General features: G+C 60.6%; 1 protein-coding gene across 1 annotated transcript; it reads left to right on the forward strand.

The window, feature by feature from the left end:
- Positions 1-3,214: 3,214 nt before the first annotated feature.
- On the forward strand, positions 3,215-26,258 carry PIAS4 (protein inhibitor of activated STAT 4). The gene is made up of 11 exons (XM_032883569.1): positions 3,215-3,323; positions 8,280-8,706; positions 19,173-19,257; positions 20,015-20,056; positions 20,412-20,502; positions 20,597-20,725; positions 20,815-20,920; positions 22,864-22,937; positions 23,023-23,183; positions 25,467-25,597; positions 25,748-26,258. Exons 1-11 carry the CDS (start codon positions 3,297-3,299, stop codon positions 26,017-26,019), a joined length of 1,545 nt encoding a protein of 514 aa, XP_032739460.1. The 5' UTR covers positions 3,215-3,296; the 3' UTR covers positions 26,020-26,258.
- Positions 26,259-27,153: the final 895 nt, after the last annotated feature.

Genomic DNA, 27,153 nt, shown 5'->3' on the forward strand with positions numbered 1-27,153 from the left:
TCTGCAAAAAAAAGTGATCAGGATTTTAATGGGGATTGCATTAAATCTGTTGACCCATCACTTCGGGTAGTTTTTGACATCTGAATAATATTAAGTCAGGCACCCAGGGAATAGGAGAAAATATTTGCAAATCATATAACTGATGAGGGGTTAAGGGCCACAATATATAAAGAACTCCAATAGTTCAACAACACAAAACACAAACGGCCTATTTAAAAGAAAGGGGGGAGCACAAAAGACTTGAATAGACTTTTTTCTTTTTAAAGAATTTATTTATTTATTTATTTATTTATTTATTTGACAGACAGAGATCACAAGTAGGCAAAAAGGCAGGCAGAGAGAGAGGAGGAAGCAGGCTCCCTGCTGAGCAGAGAGCCTGATGTGGGGCATGATTCCCGGATCCTGGGATCATGACCTGAGCCGAAGGCAGAGGCTTAATCCACTGAGCCACCCAGGTGCCCCTTGAATAGACATTTTTTTAAAAGATTTTATTTATTTATCTGACAGAGAGAAAGAGAGCATAAGCAGGGGAGCAGCAGGCAGAGGGAGAGGGAGAAGCAGGCTCCCCTCTGAGCACGGAGCCCAACGCAGGACTCAATCCCAGCACCCTGATATCAAGACCGGAGCTGAAGGCAGACGCCCAACCATCTGAGCCACCCAGGCAACCCTGAGCATGATTCCTTAGGAAATGCAAATAAAACCCCAAAGAGATACTAATGACTTCACACCCAGGAGGACGGCTATTGTTAAAACAAGACAGGGGCACCTGGTGCCTCAGTGGGTTAAAGCCTCTGCCTGGCTCAGGTCATGATCTCAGGGTCCTAAGATCAAGCCCTGCATTGGGCTCTCTGCTCAGCAGGGAGCCTGCTTCTCCCCCACCCTCACCTTCTCTCTCTCTCTGCCTGCCTCTCTGCCTACTTGTGATCTCTGTCAACTAAATAAATAAAATCTTAAAAAAAAAAAAACACGAGACTAACAAACAAAAAAACACGGAAAGTAACAAGTGTTGTTGAGAATGTGGAGAAATCAAAACCCTTGCCCACGGTGGGTGGGAAAGGAAAATGCGCCAGCCGCCGTCCAGAACAATATGGCAGTTCCTTAAGTTAAACACGGAACTACCACGTGATCTGGCAACCCCACTTCTGGGTATTTACCCAAAAGAGCTGAAAGCACGTTCTCAAAGAGCTATCTGTACACCCAGTGTTCATAGCAGAATTATTCAGAACAGCCGAGCGATGGAAACACCGCAAGTATCCATCCGTGGACGAACGGAGAAAACAAAATGTGGCCCCTCTGCATGGCAGAATGTGATGTAGCTTGAAAAAGGACGGACACGGGCACCGGCTGCAACACGGATGGACCGAGGACATCACGCTCGTCCAAATAAGCCAGACTCGGGAGGACAAATTCTGTATGAATCCACTTAGATGAGGTCCCCAGAGGAGACGGTGGGAGCCGGGGCGCCCCTTTACGGAGCCTTCTAAAAACACAGCGGTAATACCGCGATCGCACCTTAAACCATTAGTGGCAAAAATCTACACATGGGATCGGATTTCACCGCCACCAAAAAGTACATACGAAAACCGGAGAAATCGAAACATCTGTACCAGAGTGCACTGTATAGTACCAGCATCACTTTCCTGGTTTTGACACACGGTGTTTACGGTAGACTAGACGTTATCACTGGGGGAAGGATTGATAAGACTCTGTACTATCTTTGGGATTTCTTGCAAGTCTGAAAATGGTTCCAAAAACTTAAAAATTGTAGTAATAATAAAACAAACCCTGTAGGGAGCCTGGGTGGCTCAGTCGGTGAAGCTTCTGCCTTCAGCTCGGGTCCTGATCCCAAGCTCCTAGGACCGAGTCCCAGGTGGGGCTCCTTCCTCAGCAAGGAGCCTGCTTCTTCCTCTGCCTGCTGCTCCCCCTGCTTGCGCTCACACTTTCTCTCCCTCTGACAAATAAATAAAATTGTTTTTTAAATTCTGTAAAATTAGGTCAGTGAGGTCATACGCAATTGGAGTTGGAGTCTGTCTTAAAATTTTTGATATTTTCATCATCATGGATTTTTTTCTCTTGCATTCTCACTTTAAAAAAAAAAATCCCATTAACAGGGGCGCCTGGGTGGCTCAATCAGTTAAGCCTGCCTTCGACTCGGGTCATGATCCCAGGGTCCTGGGATGGAGCCTCCCGGCCAGCTATCCGCTCAGCTGGAGCCTGCTTCCCCCTCCCTCTGCTTGCGTGCGCGCTCTCTCTCCGCTAAATAAATAAAATTAAAAAACAACAACAACAACACACACACACACTAACATACTTTGTAACTGAGTGATTTGGAGTGTTCCCTTCAATTTCTCTTAATTCCTGCCCTGAGAACCATGAACTCAGGGTACGAGCCCTGGAACATACATTTTTTTAAAATTTTAAAGTATTATTATCTCTAAAGTCAACTCGCCCCCGAACGTGGGGCTGGAACTCACGACCCCGATGTCCAGAGGCGCTAGCGCTCCCGACGGAGCCAGCCGGGCGCGCCTGGAACACACATTTTTGTCCTCTTGCTCCGGACGCAGGCAGGTTGGAGCTCCGCTGCCCGCGGGCGCTGGGGAGCCGAGGAGGTCTCTAGAGCGGGGGAGGCTCCAGTTCGTGCAGATTCCAAAGGTTACTGTGGGTGGGGAGGCGGGACCCGGAGAGGGTCGCCCGCAGGGGCGGAGCAGAGCGAGCCGCGGGAAGCTGGGGGGAGGTCCTGGTTCCCCCGCCCAGGGCCAGCCCGGGGGGCGCCACGCCAGGACCCGGATGTGCATCGCGCCGGGCCCGCCGCGGCTCTGCGGTGCTGGACCGCGGGGAGCCCGGCTGCACGCGCTGGCGACAGCGGCGCCGGAGTCCCCGTCCCCTCCCCCGACGCCGCCGGGCATCCGGGCGCGCACCTGGCCTCCCTCCCCGCGCGCGGGCCGCTGCACCTGGCTGCATTGTTGTCCCCGCCGCCTCCTCCCATCTTCCTTCCCTCCCATCGCCCCCACCTGTGCGGAGCTCGTACCCCTTTAAGTGGACAGACGCCGCCAGGGGTGGGCGTGGTCGCCGCGGGAGAAAAGGGGAGGGGGGGACGGTGTCCGGCAGCCCTGATTGGCCCGAGGCCCGGGCGGCGGTCTCAAGCGCCTGCGCACTGAGCAGCAGCGCGCGCCGTGGGGGGGTAGGAGGGCACCTGGGTGCTAATTGGCCGCCGCGACGGCCCCGCCCGCGAGTGGCGGGCGGTCACGTGACGCGACGGCTGGGGGCTCCCGGCGCGGGGGACGCTGGTGGCCAAGATGGCGGCGGAGCTGGTGGAGGCCAAAGTGAGTGAGCGGCGGCGGCGCCGGCCCGGGCGGGCGGGAGAGGGGGCGGGGGCCGGGCGGCGGGCGGAGGTCTGCGCCTTCCGCTTGGGGCCCCACGGCGCGGCTCGGTCGCGGTTCGCCGCCCAGTCCCCTCGCCCGCCCCTGGCCCTGGCGCGCCGGGTGCGGGCGGGGGGCGGGGAGGCCGGGGGCGGGGTCCCCCAAACCTTACCCCAGCCTTCGCGCTGGGGGTTGGTTCGCGGGCTTGGGGCGGGGTCGCCCCCCCGCAGCCCTTGTGCTTAGGGTCCAGTCTCACTAAGCACGGGGGACAGGGCCGCGCCTCCCAGCTAAAGGCACAGTCCCCCGGACAGCATGACGGGCTGAACTGCTCGTCCCCTCCTCGCCCTGAGCCGGGCTCCTGCTCCGTGGGCTGGGGGGAGCGTCTTCGCCTCTCCGCCCCCCGTGGCACTGAGGGCTGGCATCTGGGTCTCAGACTCCCCACCCAGCAGGCCAGCTGGGGTTGGCGACTTCCTCCTCTGAAGGGTCCCCTGACCCTTCTGCCACCGATTCCACCATCCGGGGTGATGAGCCAGGGTCCTGAAGCGCCCCCAAATACAGTGTGCTCTTGGGGTTCGTACCCCGGCCTGGAGTTTGGACCCCTAGTTCTGCTCCCGCGTTGGTCCCAGAGCCCCGCCCCCCTCCTGACACCATCTCTCTCACCCTCGGAGTGGGCACCGTGTCACTCGAGTTTGCTCTCCTGCCTGGGATGGAGTCCTGACCCCTGTTCCCAGTTTAAAGCCTTCCTCCTCCTCTCCCCAGTTTTGGGTCCTGGGCTCTGCCTTCCTCCCCTTTCTACCCTCGGGACCGCATCTGTGAGGTTTTGGACTCTGCTCCTGTGGTCTCTAAACTTTACACTAGCACGATCAGACCCCATAGTGGCTGTTTTCCCTGTACGCCCTCGTGAGTCTACTGAGATCGTCGTGCTCCCTCTGCACAGCTCCTGAACCCTACTTCAGATCCCTTTATGAGCCCCAGCTCTGCCTTGGGAGACTTCCTCTCCTTTTTTGCTGGTTTCTTGTGTTGATCTGTGGAGAGTCCCTGGTCTCTTTCTTCAGTGCTCTCAGTGCTTCTCTCTCATACTCCATTTTGGGGTTCTGGTTCCACATGCCATAGAGGCCATCCCTCTTCTAGGGATGTACCTTCTTCCAGGTGCCTTCCCAGCGGTGAGGCTCCAGAGCCCTTGCCCGAACTACACTAGGATTGTCCCCTTCCTCCCTGAGAAGTTTACTCAAGGGTCTTTGGTGGCAGGGAGGTGGGGGACTGGACCTCCTCTGGACAGAGGCTCTGTCCCCGCCCTCCCGCTGGTCTCCCCTCCCCAGGGTCCTGACCTGTAAATGTTTTCTTTCTCCTGTTCTCTCCTTCCATCTCCCTTCCCTTCCCTCGGAGATCTGAAATGGAGCCCCCTTCCTCCTGGAGCGTCCACCTCAATGGCTGTACTACACACTCTGCCCTTCTCTAGGGTTTTGAGAAATTGGGACTTGCCCTGGAGATGCAGAAGTCTGAACTCTGCAAGTCCACTGTGGCAGCCGGTGGGCTTGAGGTCCCCGGGAGTCCTGAAATTCAGTGGTCCCATGGGGCTGTGACTCTGTGAGTCTGGGCCCAGGCCCCTGCCCCCACCCCCGCCAGAGGGTAGGGACTCAATTCAAGGCCCCATCCACGGCCTTGAAATATGATCTGATGAACTCCACTTGACCCTCCGGTGGCTGGGGCCCCCCATCCCAATTAAATCAAGTTGACCCTTTTTCCAAGTTCTCTAGAACGGGAGCCTCTGTTCAGTGGCACAGCTAGCTCTGAGCCTCGGGAGCCTTCCTTTAGTCTCTGGCTGTTGCTGTGGAGTGCTGTACGTGTCATTGAAGTGTTCTCTTCTTTTAGGTGCTTACCCAGCCTTTCGTATTAGGAGCTGGAGATTGCATCTTTTGGGGTGCAAAACTGGCTGGTCCACGGGGAGAAGGGGGGAGCTTGTTGGTAAACTTGGAAATCAGACTCTTGAGCTGTGGCCCCTCAGAGGGCTTGGGGGGAGAGGCAGTCTGAGAACCCCTTGGGATGGTAGCATTTTTCACCGATCTCCCATTTCCTGGAGATAAGGACCTTAACTTTCCCCCACGTTCCGAGGAACCTATATGCGAGGCCAGTTCCGTTCAGCCCAGCAGACCTATCCAGGCTGATGCTTTTCCACGCAGCTTCAAGCAGGCCCAGAGCTGAGACCATGGAAGCCATCGGGGCCCGGTGCTGTTTATAAACAGACCTGAAGGGAGGCAGGGAAGGATGAAGCCAAGGCAGGAAGTGATTTTGCAAAGCGCTTGGGGCTTCTTCCGGAACGGTTGTGCCCCTCTCACGCTGTTCCCCCTCCCAGTGTCAAGGGCAGCCTCCTTGGTGGCGGCAGCTGCTGAGAAATCCGAGTCGTGAACACATGGCAGCTTGAGGGATGTGCCCCAGGATGCTCTCGCGGCTGCGCTGGATGTCCAGCCTGGTGCGAGGGCTAGGCCTCGAGGGGGCAGGGCGCTCCCAGGGGCAGGGTGATGTTAGAAGACGTGTTGTGGTCAGACTCGGCACCCCGAGCCCACCTGCCTTTAGCGCCGTGGAGGGCAGTCAGCTTTCACGTGACGTCGCCTCTCCCCTCCAAGGCCTTGGGCCTCTTCCAGAAGAAACATCTTGCCTGCAAGCCCATTTTCTCTGCTCCAGGTAGGAAGTCAGGCCAAGGAAGGTGAAGTCTTTGTTTTCACAAGCGTTCCGGGCTCTCCGAGGGCCAGCTCGCTGCTTTGGTCCCGAGGCAGGGGGTGTGCTGGGATGGAAGGGTCCCCAGGCCCCCCAGACAGCTGGGTGGGAGTGGGAGGAAGTGCCCGCAGGAGTCCAGTGCACCCTGCCACTGACATGGAGGCTTTGGGCCAGCCGCTTCTTCATGGGGCCTTGGTTTTCTCACCTGCCTGGTGGGCGTGGACCCTGGTGCGATTCGCCGCCGCCGCCGCCGCGGGGGAGAGCCCTTGAGCTTGGCGTATGATGGATGCCCCACGTCTGTCGCCTAGGAGCAGGAGGAACGCTCTACTGCAGGAAGAGGCTCCCTTTTGAGATTTTGTAGGCGGGACGGGGCAGTCGCACACGTTTTTGTCTGTCGTTTTGTTCCTTGACAGCCCCTCCGCCACCGTGGGAGCCTGGTGTATGGCTGGGAGTGTTCTTAGAGGGTTCCCATCTCTCGTGGCTAGATGAGGTGCCCAACGTGTAGAGAGGCCTGACGGAGGACCAAGGGCCCCTGAGTCTCGGTGCTGCCGTCAGACGCCACGCCTCACCTTTCGGCAACCAGGAAACGGGCAACACCAGAGCCTTCTGGCACTGAGACCGCTACGTAAACACCCTGGCAGGGTTCCCGCCTACCTCCAACTGTCAGGCTCTCAGGTTGAATTTAAGGGCTTTATGGATTTCCTTGGGTGCCGTCTTGCCCAGTGCCGGCCAGCTTTCCGTAGGCACCCTCGTCACTGGTACCCATTTTTCCCATCCCGCTGGAAGCATCTTTTTCCCACCACATTTGGTTCATCACAGGCCCGCTTTGGGGCTCGGTGCGGGCGGCCCTGAAAGCCCGCTGGCCCATCCATTCTTCAAGGACGCTTTGCTTATGTGGCATGTGGGGAAGCGCGCTTCCCCTTGGCGTCCCAGAGTCTCCCCGAGGCCGGGCCACGGTCAGGCCGCCCCAAGGAAAACACTGGCATCAGCTGAACTCCCCGTGTTTGGTCTGATCGAGTCGGAGGGACCCTGCCAGACCGCTTTCGTCACTGCACCTCAGCTCGCTTCACAGCCTCTGGGGCTGCTGGAATCTCAAAGCCTTCCTCTCAGGTCCATGGTTCTCGATGGGCCGATCCTGTTCCAGGGGACGCTGGGCGGTGTCTGGGGAACGTTTGTGATTGTCACCACTGGGTTGGGCAGGGGGCTCCTGGCGTCAAGTGGGCGGAGGCCAGGGATGCTGGCGAGGACCCCACAGCGCCTAGGACACCCCCACCCTGGAGAACAATTTAGCCCCAACATCCACAGTACCGAGGTGAGGAGGGCCTGCTGGAATGGTCAGCAGACGTTTGACGCTCGCCTGTCCTCAGCTCCGTGTGGACACCATAGTGCGACGGAGAGAAATTGCCCCCGGCTTTAGAGTCAGGCTTAGGTGTGAATCTTGGCTGTTACGTGGAGCTCCCCCGGGCCTGGCAGGGATGTTTTAAGAATCAGAGTTAAGTATGTGATCGCATGTGCAGCTCGGGTCCTGGCAGGTGATGACTATTAAGTCGTGGCTCCCATCCTCCAGACCGAAGGGAAAACATGTTTGTGGCCAAAGCTGATTTTCTCTGCTTTCCGTATGTTACCTCCTCTGGTCCTTCCCACATCCCGACGAAGTGGATCCTGTCATCCTGACAAAGATACTGAGGGTCAGAGAGGCCATTAGTGTTCTTGGCTAGGGAGTGGCTGAGGTTGTTTACGGGTAAAGCAAGATTCCCAGTTCCTGCCCTGGGGATGCTTTCAGGCTTGAAGATGGGAGAAGAGAACCTAAAATAGAAGGCAGTGGTGTGTGCTGGGGGGGCGGTCAGAAGCTTTTGCTGCGTTGGCAGTGCTGAGGAAGGTTTGAAGAGGAGGAGGGGAGCAGGGCTGAGCTGGGGAGGGGGCATCACAGGTGAGCAGGCAGCCTGAGCAAAGGCACGGAAGGGACTGAGCCTGGGCCAGTGGGCCTGGTGCCAAAGCCTTTTCCTCCTCCTCCTGGGCTCCTGCTCCTGCGGCTAGAGTGAAGGGGACGTGGGGGCAGGGCCAGGCAGCCCCCAATGGGCTCTCACTTCGCTGTCCCCCCATTTAGGGCCCAGGTGGCTCCAGGAAGCCCCTTGCCCCATTGGCAGTCCCCGAATCTGGCTGTGTCTCCTCTGAGCGTGTGTTCCTGCTGTTACTCTTCCCCAGAACATGGTGATGAGTTTCCGAGTCTCCGATCTTCAGATGCTTCTGGGTTTTGTTGGCCGGAGTAAGAGTGGACTTAAACACGAACTTGTCACCCGGGCCCTCCAGCTGGTCCAGTTTGACTGTAGCCCCGAGCTGTTCAAGAAGATCAAGGAGCTGTACGAGACACGCTACGCCAAGAAGAGCTCAGAGCCTGTCCCCCAGCCCCACCGGCCCCTGGACCCCCTGACCATGCACTCAACTTACGACCGGGCTGGCACGGTGCCCAGGACTCCCCTCTCGGGCCCCAACATTGACTACCCTGTGCTCTACGGGAAGTACTTGAATGGACTTGGACGCTTGCCTGCCAAGACCCTCAAGCCAGAAGTGCGTCTGGTGAAACTGCCCTTCTTCAACATGCTGGACGAGTTGCTGAAGCCCACAGAGCTGGGTGAGTCTGCCCCCGCCCTGGGGTGGGAGCGGGGGTGGGGGTCTCCCCTTCTGCATTCTCCCCAGTGCCTGTGGCCAGCACGTCACCACCTGGGAGTGTCTTCCGGGAAGCAGCGAGAGCCAAGGGGTCACGGGGGGCTTTCCCTCCCAGGAAGCGCAGGAGCCACCTCTGGGTCTTTATATTAGCGACCTGTAGGGTCGTCTCGCGAATAAGCCTGAATCTCAGCAGCTTAGCACCCCAGACACCTGGCTTGTGAGGGTCAGAACTCAGGAGTGGCTTAGCTGAGTGGTCCTGATGCTGGTGCGGTTGGCTGGAGGCTGTCTCATCCGAAGGCCCGGCAAGGGCTGGGGGCTGCCCACTCACATGGTTGCTGGCAGGTCTCGGTTTCTTGCTGGCCGTTGTCTGGAGACCTCGGTTCTTGACGTGCAGGCTCCGTGGCCTGTGGACGTGTCCTCACGGTGTGGAATGGTGGTTTGCTTCCTCTGGAACCAGTGACGCGGGGGTGGGAGGGTTCGTGTGCGGACAGGCAATAAGTGTAGGAGCAGCCGGAAGCCACGTTGTTTCTCTGATCTCCACCTGGAAGCAGCCTGACTTTGTGTTCACGTTTCATCGGTCACATAGGCCAGCTCTGTGCCTTGTGGCCTGGGACCTTACCAGCCTGCACCCTAAGCAGGCGGGTGTCACTGGAGGCCACCGGGGATGCTGGCTTCCATGCTCTCACTCCCTGTGGCAGAAAGCCTGGAAGTTGCGTCTGACCTTCTTCCTTCCTTCCCCCCACAAAAAGCTTGTTTCCTGCTGGGCAGCTTCGGGAGCAGCCTTGGCCAGTGGGCTCCGGCTGATCACCGCGGGCCAGCTGGTTAGGGAACCACTAGTGTGCTCCCCAGAGATGGGACAACTCCGGGACTGGAGGAGACCGTGCCAGGGCCTTGTGGTTCCTCTCTCTGCTCATTTCTCCGGCCCCTAGGTTGAAGGCGCGCCACATGCAGACAGGCCCCGGCCCTCACCAGCAGCTGTGATGTGGGCCGTGGTGGGCATCAGCCTGGTCCCGGCTTCACGGGCTCCCTCCCGCGCGCCCCCTCCCACGGCTGTCCGTGCCTTCAGGGCTCCTGATGGCGAGTCTAGGGCCACGGGCTTCTTGGCGCCCCTGGGATTTGACCAGGTGCCCGCCTGGTCCTGGGAGGCCCCTCTTGTCGTCATTCTCACGTCTTCCATCTTACTTCCCTTGAGGGCCTGCCGGATGGGTGCCTGTGGAAGCCCCACATTGGGGACGCTGCAGGGAGCAAGTAGGGCCCCCCCCTCCTTGGGAGGGTTCGCCCTGGCATTCCTCACTTAGGGCCTAGAGGTGCCCTGAGTGCATGTGGGCACAGTGGGTTGGGCTGTTCCCCTGTGGCCCTCATCCACGTCTCCTGCTCAGCCCCCCGCATCTTTACCGAGCCCCTGCTTGCTGCACACCAGGCTCGGGCCTGGGTTGTGAGTTGGTCTCTGCCGACTGTGGCTGAGGTCATGGCCCTGCCATGCCCCTGCCATGCCCTTGCCGCCACGCCCCCTGCTGTGTGGTTCTCTCCCTCCCCCCCCTGCTGACCCAGCATCCCGTCTTGCTCAGCCAAGGGGCCCCTCTGTGCATGGAGAGTTCATGCCAGCCCTGTGCCAGCCAGCCCACTCGGTCCAGCCGTGGCTGCGGGGAAACGGGATTGCAGCTGTCTCTTTTCTTCCTTCCTGTAGATAGACCTTGAGCTTCGTGAGGTTGGGTGAGGGGGCAGTGGTCCCTGTGAGGCCGCAGGAGGTGGAGGAAGGAGTTCCTGGTGCTCCAGACCCTGGAGTCCCAAAGCTCCATTTCAACCCGAGGCTCTGCCCTCTCCTGCCTTCCCTCTGGCAGTGTTGTCACCAGACCCCAGGTGGGGAATGAGCTGGCCTGGCCGCCCCTGTCATGGGGTTGACGTGGCAGGGCTAGAGAGCCCTTTCGTCAGTTTCTCCAGGACGGCCCCCCCCCCCTGCCCCAGCTCCGCTCTTTCCCACTTTCCTCTCTATGTGTTGGAACTCGTTCTCTCCCTGTGCCCAGGGGCTCTCCGGCAGGCTCTGGGGGCCTTGGGGCTGGCTGGCTCTGAAGGTCACCCAGTTCGGGCTCCTTAGGACTCAAGGGTGCTGTTTACAATAGGGAGGCTTACTTACTGGGAAGCAGTAAGTCAGGCTTGGCACTGGGCGGGGGACAGAGGTGACTTTGAACTCGGGGGCCAGCAGCCTCCCTCCCCTGCCTGGACCATGAGCTTCCTTCCTGCGTGGCCCGCTCCCACTCCTGCCCCACAATGCATCACTTTGCCCTGAGCCCCCGGGGGACCCCAGTCACCTGATCTCCGGGAGAGTCTGCTCCCATGTCTGCACCAGGAACTACTCTGCTGGCGGCTGGAACAAAGAGGCCGACCCCGCCCTGCCCTGGCTCCCACCCACTTCCCCGCCCCAACCTGAATGTACCCCTTCCCTGGGGCTGCGTCCTCAGGGACCCCCGTGCCTGCCCGGTCCCTAGGGAGAGTCGTCGTGGAGCACAGAGCTGGCCTGGAAGCCTCCTGGTCCCCTCTGTTCCCAGGCCAGCGGTTTGGGCCGCCTACTCCCCCACCTGGGGGCCTCCCTGTGGTGACTCGTGCAGCGCTGGCATTGCCCAAGAGTCGCTTCTCGGGGCTTGGGCCCAGCCGGCGTCCCCTTCCCCCTCGCTCCTGACCGTGACCTGCTGACCAGAATGAGGTCCAGACACTCTGGTCTGTTTCCCTGGAAGAGCTGCTGGCCAGCCCCAGCTTCGGGACGGAGAGCGCGCCGGGTGCAGAGGAGACATAAATCACAGGGAGCGGAATGTTTGGGTTGGGGGAGGGGAGGAGAATAATGGAGCTGGGAGGACTGTAGGAGATGGACGATCTGCTCCAGCGGGGCCGGCCCCTAGAAAGGTCGGGAAACTGACGCAAGGTCACACAGCGTCCGGATGATGGGGCCCTGGGACCGCAGGCTCAGCCACCTTCCAGACTCTCCCCCTCCCTGAGTCCTCAGTGCTCTGCCCCTGGGTGGGGAGGGTGTACCCATTTTGAAGCACATGAGGGTTCTGGACGTCAGGTCTCCTCTTAGCTCAGAGAGCCTGGCTGTCCCAGCCATCCCAGGGCACTTGCTTCCTGACCCCCGCAGAACCCACGGGAAGAAGAAGAAGAAGAAGAAGCCAGGGAACGCCGTCCTAGGCATGTCACCGCAGCCCATCTGACGGCCACCTAGGCTGTGAGCGGCCATAGTGTGACCGAGGAAGCCCAGAGCTCCGCCAGGGTGTGTGGGAGAAAGGAGAGGCCGGTGCGAGGCGTGAGATTACGGGCAGAAGGAAGGAGACGTGACCTGGTGCAGTGCTGCTCCGTGGGGCTCACCGTGTCCTGTGGCCGGTGTCTTGGGCTGGGGGGCTGGGTCCCTACTGCCGCAAAGTGAAGGAGCCACCCCATGTCGGGACAACTCCCAAGGGTCTGCTGGTGGCAGCACCAGCACTGGCTGGGGACTGCTGGTCCAGCGGCTGCGCTGTTGGGCAGGGCACATGTGTGTCCCTCGTCCGGCCTCTCCGGCCTTGGGCTGGTGTCACCCAAGCAGCACGGGAGGTGTGCGGTCCCCACCCTGGCGTGTTTTGCCGGGAAGCTTCACTAGAGGTGAATGAATGGGGCCAGGAGAGGAACGCTGTGCTTTCCCTGGGGGGTCAGGGCCAGGAGCTCCTGGTGATACATACGTGGGGAGGTGGCAGGTGGGAGGCTTCCCAGAGGAGGCCCCGTTCCAGACCTGAGGGCTGAGTAGCCAGAAGCCTGACCGAGGAAGGAGCAGGCCCAGGCCTGGCAGTGAGTGAGGGCTCCGGAACCGCAGTGGTCGGGCCTGGAGCGAGGTGTGGTGTGGGAGGAGAGAGGGAGGGCAAGGCCAGAGAACGGAAGACGGGTGGGCCGTGGGGAGAGTGGCGATGGTTGGGACTATCCTGAGGGCTTCGCAGGCGGGATCTCGTGAGCTTTCCTGGGTCTCGTTTCCCGGGGTCCTCTCTGAGGTGGGTGTTAGCCCCTGGGGTACACAGAGGCGGAAGGCCTGTGTGTATCCATGGGCCCGGTGGGGCTCCCATGCAGGGGTATGCTCGCTCTCTGGGTCCTCGGGTCCCTCCCGTGCCCTGGGGCTGGGGTGGTCACGTGGCATCCCAGGTTTGGCCTCACAGCTCCAGGGGCAGGTGGGCCAACCTCCCAGGCTGGAGCCCTACACCCCCCCACCCAGCCCACCTGCGCAGCCGCCTCCTTGCTTTCCTTCCTCCACATTGCCAGTCTCCCCCAGCAGCCAGAGGAAACTTTTAAAATAGCTGGCTCATTATGTTCTTCCTCTGTTCAAAACCCTCCCATGAACAACTGACTTTTCTGCTTGGCTTCTTCCCTGTTCTCCTCTCCTCTCTCTCCCTTCCCCTTGCCTTGATATTTCTCCAAAACACCAGGCCCAGTGTTGCCCCAGGGCCTTTGCATGTGCTATACCTTCTGTCTGTCACACTTTCTCAGACGCTGCCTGTCCCTTTCCGCCCCTGTCACCTAACCTAAAGCTTGTCTTCCTTTCCTCCTTGCCTTCCCTCACCTTCTCGTCACCCCCCACCCTTCCGTGGCCTTGCCTCCAGCCCTGATGTGGTTTATTCATTTGTTGGTGTTCTTCTTTAACTCTTGGGCCGGGTCAGTTCGTTCCCTCCCTACATCCACAGCGGGGAGCAGGGCAGGAGGCGCCCAGTTCCAGGAGCTGAGAAGTGGCCTGGGGCTGCTGTGAAGGCGACAGCAAGCTGGCGTTGTGCGGCGCTCCTTCGGTGTGTGACGTTTGTGAAAGTGTGTGTGCGTCGTAGAACATAGAATCAGGCCCCTGCTGGAGGCTTTGGCTTGTTCTTGGTACCCTCTTTTCTTTGCCTGTGTGACCCTCCGAAACAGTGGCTGTGCCCTAACTACTGTTTTACCTACCCTCCTGCCCATTATGGCGTGAGCATCCGCTCGGGCCAGGAAGTGTTCTCTGCTGGTGGTGGTTTGCACAGTGGGCTGGCAGCCGGGGTGGAGATGGTCATGCTGGGCTCCTCGGTTGGTGTCTTGGATTGAGCCGGAGGCCGGTTCCCAGTCCTCCCAGAGGACCTGGAAGCAGGGGGTTCCCTCCCTTTTGTTCCTGGGGGACTCTGAGGCCTGGGATGGGTACCTCATCCTAGCCTGTGCAGGGCCCCCACAGCCTTGGGGCAGCCTGTGGGACACAGCAAAGGCACTTTGGGATCAGTTTGGTGTTGGCAAAGAGCCAGAGACACTGGGAAGTTGTGTTGATTCTTTTTTTTTTTAAGATTTTATTTATTTACAGGAAGAGAGAGAGATCACAAGTAGGCAGAGAGGCAGGGAGGGGGGAGGGGAAGCAGGCTGCCTGCCGAGCAGAGAGCCCGATGCGGAGCTCGATCCCAGAACCCTGGGATCATGACCTGAGCCAAAGGCAGAGGCTTTAACCCTCTGAGCCACCCAGGCGCCCCAGTTGTGTTGATTCTTAGGAGGTAAAAGTTGTACAGAAGAATCAAGTGGGCGGGGAGGTACGCGCAGTACCAGCATGGCAGGGGCTATGGGGGGCTTCCAGCTTCTAAATAAAGGCAGTCAGGGTAGTCTGTCGTTCTGACCCCATTTGAGCAGACTTCGGAGACATCAGGCCATCTAAGTAGCTAGGGGAGGAATCTTCTGGAAGACGGGATGTTGAGCACAGAGGCCCCAAAGCAGGATGTCTTGGCACGTGGGGAACATGAGGAGGTGGCCTGGGAGATGGCCGTGAAATCAAGGCCACTGGGGTGAGGACAGCACCCTCAAGTGGCAGATGGTGAGCTTGGGGGTGCCAGGGGGCCAGCCAGGGGTCGCATACAGATCAGGGGGCAGGGGTGGTGGGGGAGGGACCTTGCTAGTGTGTTTCAGAATCGGAGCCAGCTGGGAGCCGGTGCTGTGGGTTGGGTGCCAGGAGTCGTGGATGCCGCCTATGGCATCCTGAGCAGCTGGAGGGCCGTTGGCAGTGGGTGATGGAGGCCGGGGTTTGGGGGACCCCCCACCTCCATCCTACCGTGCAGGGTGTGCTGTGTCCCCGTTGAGGCTCACCTCCCACTGGCCGCTTGGCTTCCTGAGGGAGCTGTCAGCCACCTGGGGCCAATGGCACAGCAGAAAATCTGAACGCCATCCCCGCAGGGGTGTCATCTAGAAGTGGCAGCCCTGGAAGGGACCCCAGACTCTTGGCCTCCCGTGACCATGCCCACCTGCCTGCTCTGTCTCTGGGGACAGCACTCCCTGGCCGGCGGGTAGGGTCACTGGTGGTACTCTTGGCTTCCCACTCGGCCCTCGCAGCCCCGCCTAGGTATGGGGAGCTGCACCCTGCCCTATCAGAAATAATTGCCTCACCTCCCTAGGGAGCCTGGGTGGCTCAGTGGGTTAAGCCTCTGCCTTCGGCTCAGGTCATAATCTCAGGGTCCTGGGATCGAGCCCCACATCGGGCTCCCAGCTCAGCAGGGAGCCTGCTTCCTCCTCTCTCTCTCTCTCTTTGCCTGCCTCTCTGCCTACTTGTGATCTCTGTCTAATAAATAAATAAAATCTTTTTTTTTTTTTTTTTTTTAAGGAGTAATTGCCCCTTGGCTGTTGGGGCATGTCTGGGCCTGTGTGCACCCCCACCCCCCAGTTAGCCCTCCTCAAGGGCTCCAACCAGGATTCCGTGGGGACTAGCCAGGCCCTTGGCAGACAAGCAGGAATTGATGGCAGCAGCTTGGCGGTTTCGGCGGCCCTCGCTGAGCTCCAGCCACACGCCCAGCTCTGGGCCCTGGGAACGGTTTCCTGTGGACAGAGGGCACCCAGGTTGGGGCGGGGGCAGGGATGTGTGCCCCAGGGAGAGCTGGGCTATGAACCCCGGGGTCTGGCTTCTGAGTCTGAGCTGGTTTTAAATCCAAATTGTGTTTGTGTTTTAAATAGGTGATCTTCTGTTGTGGTTTTAGAGTTCAGAAGGTTCTGGAGCTGGGGTGGGCCAACTAGGGCCAGGGGCCAATGTCACGGGCTGCCTGTTTTCCTAAACCAAGCTGTATTAACACACAGCAACACCCGTCTGTCTGTTTACTGTCTCTGGTGGCCTCGTGGTACGAGGCAGAGTGGGGACATTGAGGCAGAGACCGTGTCTCACTAAAACCAAGACTGTTTGCGCTCCAGCCCTTCATAGGAACAGCAGTCACGCCACTGTTGGAAGGGTTGGCAGTTCAGAGAAAGCTGGCTCACTGCCTCTCCCAGTCATTCCGAGGAGGTGACCGTGGCCGTCCTTGCGCAGATGAGCCGACCTGCATTTGCCCAGACCCTTCCCTCTGCGGGTGACCCGAGCCCGGGTGTGGTGCATGCCTGCCTGCACCGGCTGCTTTCAGCTGGCAGAAGCATTTCGCAGGTTACCCCTTAGCGGAGCACGAAGAGCTCCCGGGTTCCTCGCTGTCCGCGTCAGGGTCGCGTGCTCATCTTCCGTCAGCTGTCCCGGAGCGCGTCATCGCCAGGCGGGCTCGGTGGGCAAGGATTTGGGGCATCCGCCGTCTGGTGGAAACCATTCTGAGCAGCGCTGTCTGCAGGCAGCAGCGCTGTCTGTGTGTCTCCGCGCGGCTCCTGTGTCCCACGTCGTGCGCGTGGCAGTGACGAGACGGCCTGCTCTCGAGTCTCGTCTTCTGATCAGGCAGCTTTTCAGTGTGGTTGGTGGGGTGTTTTTTTTTTTAAGATTTTAATTTTAGGGGCGCCTGGGGGGCTCCGTTGGTGAAGCATCTGCTTTCAGCTCAGGTCATGATCTCAGGGTCCTGGGATCGAGCCCTGCGTCAGCAGGGAGCCTGCTTCTCCCTCCACCTGTTCTTGTTCTCTCACTCATGCTCTCTCCCCCCAACCCCAAATAAACAAACAAGATCTTTTAAAATATAAAAATTAAAATATTTTAATTTTAAGTCCTCTCTGCACCAACATGGGGCTTTAATTCACAACCACCAGATCAGGAGTTGCAGTCTCCACCGACGGAGCCAGTCAGGCACCCCGAATTCAGCAAAGATGCCAGCGTTTTTAAGTTGAGGCAGAATTTACATCCAGCGAGGTCCGCAGATACTTAGTGTGAACTTGGAGTCTTACCAGGTGAACGTACCCGTTACCCAGATGCCAGCAAACAGAACACGTCCGTCCTGTAAAGCCCCTCACTGTTGCTCCAGTGTCCCTGGCCACACCCCCTGGAGGCAGTTCCCATTCTGATTCTTGTCCCTGTGGGTTAGTGTCCTGTTGGGGGTGCAGCCTAGTGGACATGCAGTGGGCGCTTCGGGCGTCTCTGACGGTGGCTCACCATCCTGATTTTAGATTTGCCCCTGCGCTCGCCTAGGTCACCTGTTTTATTTTACTGCGTGAACACACCGCCGTCTGTTTCTGCTTTTCCACTGGTAGGCACTCAGGTCGTTTCCAGTTCCGGGCTCTCAGGAATAAGTTTGCCATGAGCACTGTTAGGCAAGTCTTTTTGTAGCCCATGTCCATTCATTTGGGTGTATGTTTAACTTCGCTAGCTGACAGTTTTCCAGAGGGGTTGTGCTTGTGGCAGAGAATCCCGCTCTCTCCACGTCCCTGCCAGCGCTTTGAGTCGTCGCTCTTTCCATTTTAGCCACGCTAGTGGATGAGTAGAATGCCGTCTTGTGTTCCTGGGCTAAATCCCAAGATCCCGGATATTTGCTGATATTTTCTAAAGGACTTTCGTGTCTGTGTTCATGGGAGGTGTTTATTTGTAATTTTCCTTTTTTGTTGTGTCTTCATCAGGTTTTGATACCAGGGTCGTGTCAGCCCTGTGAAGTGAGTTTGCCGTTCTCTTTGTTTTCTGAAAGTTCAGAGAAGTTTATTTACATGGTTTCTTAAATATTAGAACTCAGCAATTGGATCTGCACTTTACTTTGTGGAAAAGTTTTTGTTCTTTTTTTTTTAAGATTTTATTTATCTGTTCATTTGACAGCGCATGCATGCGCACAAGAAGGGGAAGCAGCAGCGGAAGAGGGAGAAACAGGCTTCCCGCTGAGCAGGGAGCCTGATGCAGGGCTCCATCCCAGGACCCTGGGATCATGATCTGAGCCGAAGGCAGATGCTTAACCAACTGAGCCACCCAGGTGCCCCTGTGGAAAAGTTTTAATTATGAGTTCAGCTTCTTTAAGTGATAAAGGGCTTCTCAAGCTTCCATATTTTTTGGTGGGAGTTTTGGTAATTTGCAACTTCGGAAGAATTTGTCTATTTCATGTAAGTTATCAGTTTTATTGCCATAAATTTGTTGTTTTCATTCCTGTATTAAACCAAGAGACTGTAGGATCTATTCTGCTGTCTGTCTTTTGTTTCTGGCAGTGGGTGTGCTTGCCATCTTTTTTATTGTTTGTTCTAGTAGCTTATCTAAGAAGTTTGGCTTGATGGATGTTCTCTGTTGCTGACTTTGTTTTTATCTTTAACTTCCTTCTGGTAAGTTCAGCTTTAATTTGCTCTTCTTTTTCTAGTTTCTTGTGGAGGGGTCAATGGTTTGAAACCTTTTTCTGTCTTTTTTAGGAGAAGCATTTAAGGCTGTGATTTTGCCTCCATCGGCTGTGTTAGCTGCTCCCTCCAGGGTTTTGCAACCCTGTGTCTTTTCGTTCAGTTCAGAGACTTTCTAGTCACCCCTGGGGTTCTCGATGCAGTTTTAATGGACAGTGAAAAGCCAGCTTGTCACCAGCATGGTCCCTATCCTCTGGCAGACATTCCCCTACTTCTGCACCCACGGGGCACTTCGGGATGGCCAGTGTGGCTCTGTGTGTGGTGTCCCTGCGCCCTCCTCACGTCCTCTACTGTGCGCGCGGCTGTTCCGTGACTCTTGTTTTCTGCACTTGGAGCTTTGGGGCTGTTTCACTTGCCTGCCTCCTCCGCTGGCCATGAATGCCCAAGGCAGGACCTCTGTCCAGCTTGTCTCTGTCCCCTCTAGCAGTGCCTTGCAGGGCCTGCGCCAAGCACCACACAGACAGGCAAACACTTGCCGGGTGCCCAGAACAGTGGTGCGAGGTGGGAACAGAGTTGTTGCTGGCATCTCACAGGCCCCAGGGGAAGCAGCTGGCCCAAGGGCATTCAGTCTGTCGCACTGCCTCCTGTCAGCTAGGCAGGCTCCTCTCCCTGGGCGGAGCACTTCTGTCTTCCTTAGAAACTCCTGAACCCCGGAGGGCTAAGAAGGTTGCTGCTTCCCAAGGGGCCCTTCTGGGGTTAGGGGTGTTCCCTGAATCATAGGCTGCGGTATGACACCAGCAGGGGCTGCGCTCCCCACACCCTCGTCCCTAGTGGCCCTGCTTCCATCCCACGGGCCTGGCTGCCTGGGGGTGCTCAGCCTCCTGCTCCCTGCTTCCCCTCTGAGGAGGGGCCGGCTCCCTCCGTGGGGACTGGACATCGCCCTGACGCTGAGTGTGTCCTTAGTCCCGCAGAATAGCGAGAAGCTGCAGGAGAGCCCGTGCATCTTTGCGCTAACGCCGAGGCAAGTGGAGCTGATCAGGAACTCCAGGTGCGCTGCACCCTGCACCCCTGCTGGCCTCCCCAGCGGCCGCTGCGCCAGCGTGCTCTTGGGTCACCCAGGGCTGGGCTAGGGGTGCCTTCCGCAGACCCGATGTTGACCCTGTGCCCCATGCTGGAGGGACGGGGAAGCCCCGTGCGCCTGACTGCGCGCTCTCCCTACCTCTAATCTGCAGCCTCCAGACATGGGCCGCTGTCCCCCTTTTAACAGGACTCCCCTCAGCACTGTTGATGTCAGGGCTGGGTCCCTCTTTGTGGGGGGTGCCCCAGGGGGTGTCCCAGGCCCTGTGGGGGGCTGAGCTGCATCCCTGGCCCCCACCCACTTGATGGCAGGACTCCCCTAGTTGTAATGCCCGTAGCCGTCCCGAAGCTGCCTGGGGTCCTGCCAGGCCAGCATCTCCCTGATGAGGACCCTGAGCCTTCACAGCAGAGAGACAGAGGCCGTTCCCAGTGTCTGTTGAGACGTAACTCCCCAGTGAAGCAGCCGCTTGGCGCCCCCATGTCCCATGCAGAGCTTACACCTACCGACCTATTCAGTAAATCCCCACGGCCGCCCCACCTTGTGCAGAGAGGGGAGGCCCTCTGCCCAAGTCACAGTGAGTAAGCAGGAGAGAACGTTCCAGTCAGCACCCAGAGGTCTTCGGCTGCCAAGGGAGGTAGCGGGGGACCCTGTCTGGCTAGCCCAGGTGAAGGGCTCTCCTGCCTCACTGAGCCCTCTTCTCCTCCCCTCTGCTTCCGCGGCCGCGCAGAGAACTGCAGCCCGGGATCAAGGCCGTGCAGGTCGTCCTCAGGTAAGCCTGGGCCTGCCCGGAGACCCTGTGCCCGGAGCCCGGCCCTGCCCGCCCCAAGCGCCTCCCTCCTGACGGCATCTCAGGTTCTCCGCAGTCAGAGGTGGAGGAGCCCTGCTCCTCCTCGCCGCCTGCCGTCTGTCCTTGCCTGTGCACCCGCCACCACGGAGCCTCGCTCAGGCCAGATCCGGGTCCCGAGAGCCGCTCTTGCAGTCCGGCACGGCGGCGCCCCTGCCTCGTGGACGCAGCCCTCATGGCCCCTGCGCCAGCCCTGCGCCAGCCCTGCGCCCATCCCCCCTCAGGGCCACTCCTCTGTGCCGAGCCCCTGCTGGCCTCACGGTGCGCGCTGTCATTGCAGAATTTGCTACTCAGACACCAGCAGCCCTCAGGAGGACCAGTACCCACCCAACATCGCCGTAAAGGTCAACCACAGCTACTGCTCGGTCCCGGTGAGTGGGCACCCCTGGGCCGCTGTGGGGGACGGGGCAGGGGGCCCGCCACAGAACCCCTTTCCGAGGTGTGAGCCCCCGTGTCTGCTTCCAGGGCTACTACCCCTCCAATAAGCCGGGAGTGGAACCCAAAAGGCCCTGCCGCCCCATCAACCTCACCCACCTCATGTACCTGTCCTCGGCCACCAACCGCATCACCGTGACCTGGGGGAACTACGGCAAGGTGAGGGGGGCCGCCGCCCACCTGCCCCCCGCCCCGGCCCCCTGCAGGCCTGCCTCGGCCTGACCGCTCCTCCCCCACTTCTGCCCCAGAGTTACTCCGTGGCCTTGTACTTGGCGCGGCAGCTGACCTCTGCGGAGCTGCTGCAGGGCTTGAAAACCATCGGGGTCAAGCACCCGGAGCTGTGCAAGGCGCTAGGTGAGCTGCTGGGCCCGCGCGCCACCCCGGGGGGTGCACAAGGAGGTGGGCAGAGCAGTCAGTGCAGAGGCCCTGAGGCAGGGATGTGGGAGGCGGGACCAGCTGGGGTGGTGAGGTAGGGTCCAGGTCTGGTGGCATGTGGGCAGGGCGGGCACATGGGGGTCCCCCCCCCAGCAGCTGGGAAAGACCCCAGGGGATGGGCACTCGAGGCCGATGCTTCTGACTGCCAGGTGGGGGCCGGGAGCCCGGGGGGCAGGAGCAGACCTGATTCACAGCTGCAGGTACGGGCTGATGGAGCCCAACCCGAGCCCAGACCAGCGATGTTGGGGGCGGTGGAGGGGGTGACACGGGGAGTGTTGAAAGTGAACCACCGCCAAGATGGGTAGACAAAACCAGTCCTGTTTCTCGTCTTGCGTCCATGTGTGCGATGGCTGTGTGGCCTTAGGCAAGTCACTGGCCCTCTCTGTTCGCTGCATCTTCTGACCAGATCCTCATAGTAGCCCTGGGCCGAGGGACTAGGCGATGTCCCCATATGACCACTGGGGACCCTGAGGCGCAGAGTAGTGGGGCTCCCACCTATACACCCCAGCCCACTTTCTTCAAAGAGCCCTTTCTTCAAAGCCGCACCCCAGCCTGCACATCACCCTCCCACTGGCCGACGTGACCAGAGGGGACAGGCATTGGCGTGGGGGCCAGGCGGGGTTCATCCAGGCCTTGGCCTGCAGGGGGGTGGGCAGGGCACCCGGAGGTCTGGCGGAGGCCTGGGAGGGGTGTGTGAGACCACTGGGGCTCCTGCTTGGCACTGATGGCCTGGTTTCCTCTTGGAAGCCAGCTCCCGACGGGGTCGGCAGCCGCTGGGCTCCTGGTTGCCACGGGAAGTCCCGTGCTTGTCTCACTTGTAGCCTTCTTGCTGCACTGAACCCTCTCCTCTGTCGGGCGGAGAGGAGTGGGCCCGGCTTCAAAACCCGATTCACCTGAGTCTGTCGCTGGCATTCAGTCTGAGAGGCGAGCCCTGAGCTGGGACTTCACGTGGGGGTGTGAAGGGCTGATGTGGCCTTCGGGACACGGGGGAGCTTCTGGAGGAGGGGCTGCAGGGGTTGCGTGGAGGAAGGAGGGGCAGCTCCTGGGTCAGTCCTGAGTCTCCCTGTTCCCACTGAGAGCAGAGCAGACGCAGGGCGAGCCTGAAAGAGAACGGAGAGGGAGTCCGTGCGCCCCTGCGGACCTGCCTCGGGGTTCGCTCTGTACGCCTTTCCTTCCAGTCCCTCTGCCAGCCCCGCGCTCACCGTCGCGAAGGGGCCTTGTGTGGTGTTGTGGGCATTTTGCATGCGGCCTTTGGCTTCGGGCACCAGCCGGCTCTTCCAAAGTCAGGTCGACTTGGTCACCCGAGAGGCTGCGCTCGTGGGCTCACTTCTGCCCCTGCTGGGTTTGGGGGTGTCTGGGAGTGGGGCCTCGCTGTGTCCTGGCTCCGCGTGTGGTGGCCACGAGGACCTTCCCCGAGCGGCCCGTCCCCCTCCTTGCCAAGTCTCGGGGATGGTTGGCATGGCGTGCACGGTCGCAGCGGACAGCCCTGTGGGCGGCTGGCCCTTGCCTCCATCTTTTTCCGAAAGAGGCCCGTGGGCTGTGAGAACGCGCCGCGGAGTGGGCTTGTGGACCGGCCTGCCCCGTCAGCCTGCCAGGTCGCGTGAGATACCGGCTGCTGCCCAGGGTGCTTTCGCAGGTGACCCTCGTGGGCCCGAGCCCCGGAGCCGAGCCGTGCAGCTCATCCTGGGAGGAGGATGTGAGGTGCCCCGTGTGTGGACCGTCTTCCCCGAGATGGAGGGGCTGAGGGTGCTTGCCGCCGCCTGCCCCGGCGTCGATGGGCGCTGGAAAGGCCTGCCTCTCAGCTCCGCCCGCGCGGACGCCTCTGTCCCTTCTGCTAACGACGGCCACCCCCTTCTCCGCAGTCAAAGAGAAGCTGCGCCTGGACCCCGACAGCGAGATCGCCACCACGGGCGTGCGGGTCTCCCTCATCTGCCCGGTGAGTCGGCACGCGCGCGTCCTCTGTCCCCACCTGCCTGCGGCGCACGGCCGCCCTGGGCCGCTGACCGCCCCCCTCCCCGCAGCTGGTGAAGATGCGGCTGTCGGTGCCCTGCCGCGCCGAGACCTGCGCGCACCTGCAGTGCTTCGACGCCGTCTTCTACCTGCAGATGAACGAGAAGAAGCCCACGTGGACGTGCCCGGTGTGCGACAAGCCGGCCCCCTACGACCAGCTCGTCATCGATGGGTGAGGCTGCCGGCTGCGCGGCCCTCTCCTCCCTGGGCCCCGAGGGCGCCCCGCCACCCTGGCCGCAGGGCCGGCAGGTGTCCTCCCTGTGGGGCTCTGTGGGGCCCTGGCGGCGCAGGCAGAGGCCACCGGCTTAGGCTCTCCGGGCCCAGGACCCCGCGGACCTGGAGTCTGCTTTTCCTCAGTAAAGCAGGGGCCCCGAGAGCCCAGCTCACAGGCCCTGCACGAGCCGGAGAGCCGCTCCCCGCACGGCGCTTGGTGCCGCCTCCAGCTCGTCCTCCGCACCGAGAGGTGGGAGGCTCAGCTGTCTGCCCGCCTCCGCTCTCCTGTGCCCTGCGTCCCGGGTGGCACCCGCATGCGGCCGGGCCCTCCCCATGCCACAGGGAGACGAGGGGAGAATGGCCGTTCTCCCCAAAAGGGAAACTTTGCTCAGGTCTTAGGTTTCCAGAAACTGAGCCCAGCACCTGACCGGGCAGCTCCGGCCAGACGCCAGCCACACCCATCTCCTCTCCCGCTGCTGGGGATGGGGCGGGGAGGGAGAGGCCGCCCGGCTGGGTCTGTGGCCACACTCAGTGCCCAGAAGTCTCTGCAGCCCAGATGCGTGTTGCGCGACGTGTGCGTGGGGGGGCCCGGGGATGGCCCGCGGCCAGCAGGGGCTTGCGTACGTCTGTGCCCGCATTCGAGCGCTGGTCTTCGTCTGGTCCCCACACGTGGGCGCTTGTCAAGCCATCCCTCCCAACCGTACTGAGACGTGGTGGGCCTAGATCTTCCCCACCTTACTGACGAGGAGACTGAGGCTTAGAGGGGACAGTCACCTGTCCTAGGTGTGCCCAGTTCACAGGTGGCCGGGCCAGCTCTGAGCCCGGGTCCCCTCCTTGGAGGGGCTGAGCTGCTGTGCCCCAGTGTCCCCACGGCGTCTGGTCTTTGGGTGGAGTGAGGAGGCCCCTGGGGCCGGGCACAAGGGCCAGGGTTGAATGGCTGCTCTGTTCCTGGCCTGGCAGCCGTGCGGCCCCGTGCCTGCCTCTCCCCCCACCCCCACAGGCCTTGAGCGGGTCATCCAGGCTCCAGTGGCAGCAGCTCCAACAGCTCCAGGGGCAGATGGGCCTGGGGCTAGGGGGTGTGGCTGTGTCCTATACACCACAGTCCCAGCACCCCACGGGGCCTGGGCATAGCCAGGGAGGCTTCCTGGAGGCAGGGGCCTTGATTATTCCATTTCCTTGAGGATTTGGTATTTTGTCCCACCTTTGGCTCTGAGCCGGGTTATTCTGGGGTCTCCCTAAGGACTGTGTCCCAGACTCTGCCTTCAGGGAATCCCAGCTGGCTTGGGGAGCGTGGGGACCTGAGCCAGACAGAGACACTCCTACTGCGTGGGCTCTGCAGGGGGCAAGAGATGCTGCAGACTGGGGCGTCCCGGCGGAGACGTCCACGGCAGGCAGAGCTGTGTTAACACTGCGGAGTGACCCCGGAGTGGTGGGTCTGTGAGTGGCGCGGGGGGGGGTGTCCTGGAGCAGGAAAGGGCCTCCCTCCCTGTGACTGCGTTTGAGGTGGTTGAAGTCACATGGAGGCAGGTACTGTTTTGACCTGGAACAGATGCTGGGGGCCAGGTTGGCCCATTGCCGCTGGGGCATGTGTGTCCCTTGTACGGGACCTGGCCCGGTGTGGGACTCCCGGCCGCTGGAGTTGGTAGGGAGGTGGAGGCCCCGTGACCGGGAAGGGGCAAAGCCAGGAATGGAGCCCAGGTGGCCTGGTTTCCGGCCTTGTTGGCTTCGGGGAACTTCCCACCTCTCCCTGGGCCTCGGTTTCTCCATCTGTAAAATGGGTCTGGCCGAGCACCTTAGTGAAACGGTGCCCAGGGCCAGAGCATGTCTTGCCAGGCCGGGCTCGCGATGGGTACTCCCTTGGGGTTGCTGTGGCGTGTGGGAATCCAGTGTCCCCACTTCTGCTTCTTGCCCTGCCCCAGAGCCTCTCCAGGGGCCTGTGAGCAGTGCCCACTCTCTGCACGCGCCTGGTGTCTGGTCTGCAGAGAGTGGGAGGTGCGGGGACGGGACAGGAGGGTAGGGGGCCGTGGGCCAGAGGGGGCAGCCATAGGCACGGGGCGTGGTGCAGGCAGGCCTCTCCCTCCCGCGGGGCAGTGGGCCCCCAGGCCCTGGTGGGTGCCGTCTTGAAACCACTTCCACAGAGAAGGAAGCAGCTAACTTAGCGAGTGTCCCGGGGGAGTCCAAGCAGTCGGGGAGGGGTGACAGCGGCCCTGCCGGCCCGGGAGTCAGCTCCTTGCCCCTCTAGGCTCCTCTCCAAGATCCTGAGTGAGTGCGAGGATGCGGACGAGATCGAGTACCTGGTGGACGGCTCGTGGTGCCCGATCCGCGCCGAGAAGGAGCGCAGCTGCAGTCCCCAGTGTCCCATCCTCGTGCTGGGTGAGTCGACTCCCCGAGAGCCCGGCAGAGTGGGGCTCGGGGCTCTGGCTAGAGACCTCCATGGTGTCCGATCGCCCGCCACGTGCCAGGCCCCTGCCCCTTACTGGTCTCCATGGGCCTGCTCTGAGCACCACCCCCTGTCGCCCTCAGGCCCCTCGGACACCAATGGGCTCCTGTCCGCCCCCAACGTCAATGGCGGTGGCAGCGGCGGCGCGCTGGGGGGCGCCGGTGGCGGTGGCGGCACGGCAGGCGGTGTGGAGAACGGGAAGCCGGGAGCCGACGTGGTGGACCTCACGCTAGACAGCTCGTCGTCCTCGGAGGAGGAGGAGGATGAGGAAGAGGATGAGGAGGACGAGGACGAGGAGGGCCCCCGGCCCAAGCGACGCTGCCCCTTTCAGAAGGGCCTGGTGTCGGCCTGTTGACTGCTTGCCGCCGCCGCTGCCACTGGCTGGACACGCGACTTTCCTGGTGCTCACCCACGCGGATGGGGCGCAGGCGGGCCTCGGGGTACAGAGGGAGGAGTGTTTTTTTTCTTTTTATTGTTGTTCATTTGTTTTTCCACCCCTTTCCCTGGCTCCTGGCACCTGTACCTCTGGACTCTCCAATCGGAGGATTAAAAAAAAGTAAAATGACAAAAAAAGTACAAAAAAAAAAAGAAACAACAAAAAAATATCAAACTCTTAAAAACAAGGCATCTGCCCTCACAGCTGCTCCCCCAGCCAGAGCCCGAGCCCCGGAGCCTGAGCCGGCCCTGGGCAGCGGCGGGCAGACCCGGGGAGCTGCACACGACGCCCCGCCCCACCTCGCCTCATCCAGGGACCATTCCAGCGGGTGCAGAGGGACGGGGCACGTGGGGGTGGTGGGGCAGCAGGGGGATGGACGGGCGCACGGCGCCCTCCCTGGCGGCAGCCACGACTCTGACGTTCGTCTGTTCCTTTTGCTTTTTTTTTTCTCTGCAAACACGTCTTCTCGCCCAGAGACCCTGGAGCGCACCGCCGAGCAGGGAGCATTTTAGCCAAGAAGCCATGGAGTGGGTTCGGGCGGGGGAGGGGGGGCAGGGGGCACGGGGGTGGGGGGGGCGGGAGGGGCCAGGGAGGGTTTAGCCACAGATGTGTTGTATTTTTTGAAAGTGCAATAATTTGGTATTTTGAAGACCCAGCATGTGGCCAGGACCCCCCGTGGAAGGCGGGGGCCCCAGGGTGCGGCAGCGTGGGGCGTGGGGGGGTCTCCGTTTCCTAGCAGCTACCTCGGTAACTCCAATTCAGGTTAACTTCCCTACGGACCAGCGCAGGTGTCCACAGACGCCGCCGCCGCCGGCCCTCCTTGGCGGGCAGGGCAGGCGGCCACTTCCCCAGGGGCAGCAGGGACTCCCGCCCCACTCTCTCCATGTGGGGTGGCTCCTTCCCCCTCTTCTTGCTCTTGGGTTTTCCAACGGGTAGAGGCCTGCCTGGCCCCCCACCCCCCCGGAGCCTCACTCTCGTCTTCCAGCAGGACCGGGCCAAGGGCCACCCGCCAGCGACTCGCCCGGCCTCGGGGGTCCAGCCATCGTGGGGGGG

The sequence above is a fragment of the Lontra canadensis genome, unplaced genomic scaffold (assembly GCF_010015895.1).
Source record: "Lontra canadensis isolate GAN:19392208 unplaced genomic scaffold, GSC_riverotter_1.0 scaffold88, whole genome shotgun sequence".
Taxonomy (NCBI): Eukaryota; Metazoa; Chordata; class Mammalia; order Carnivora; family Mustelidae; genus Lontra; species Lontra canadensis.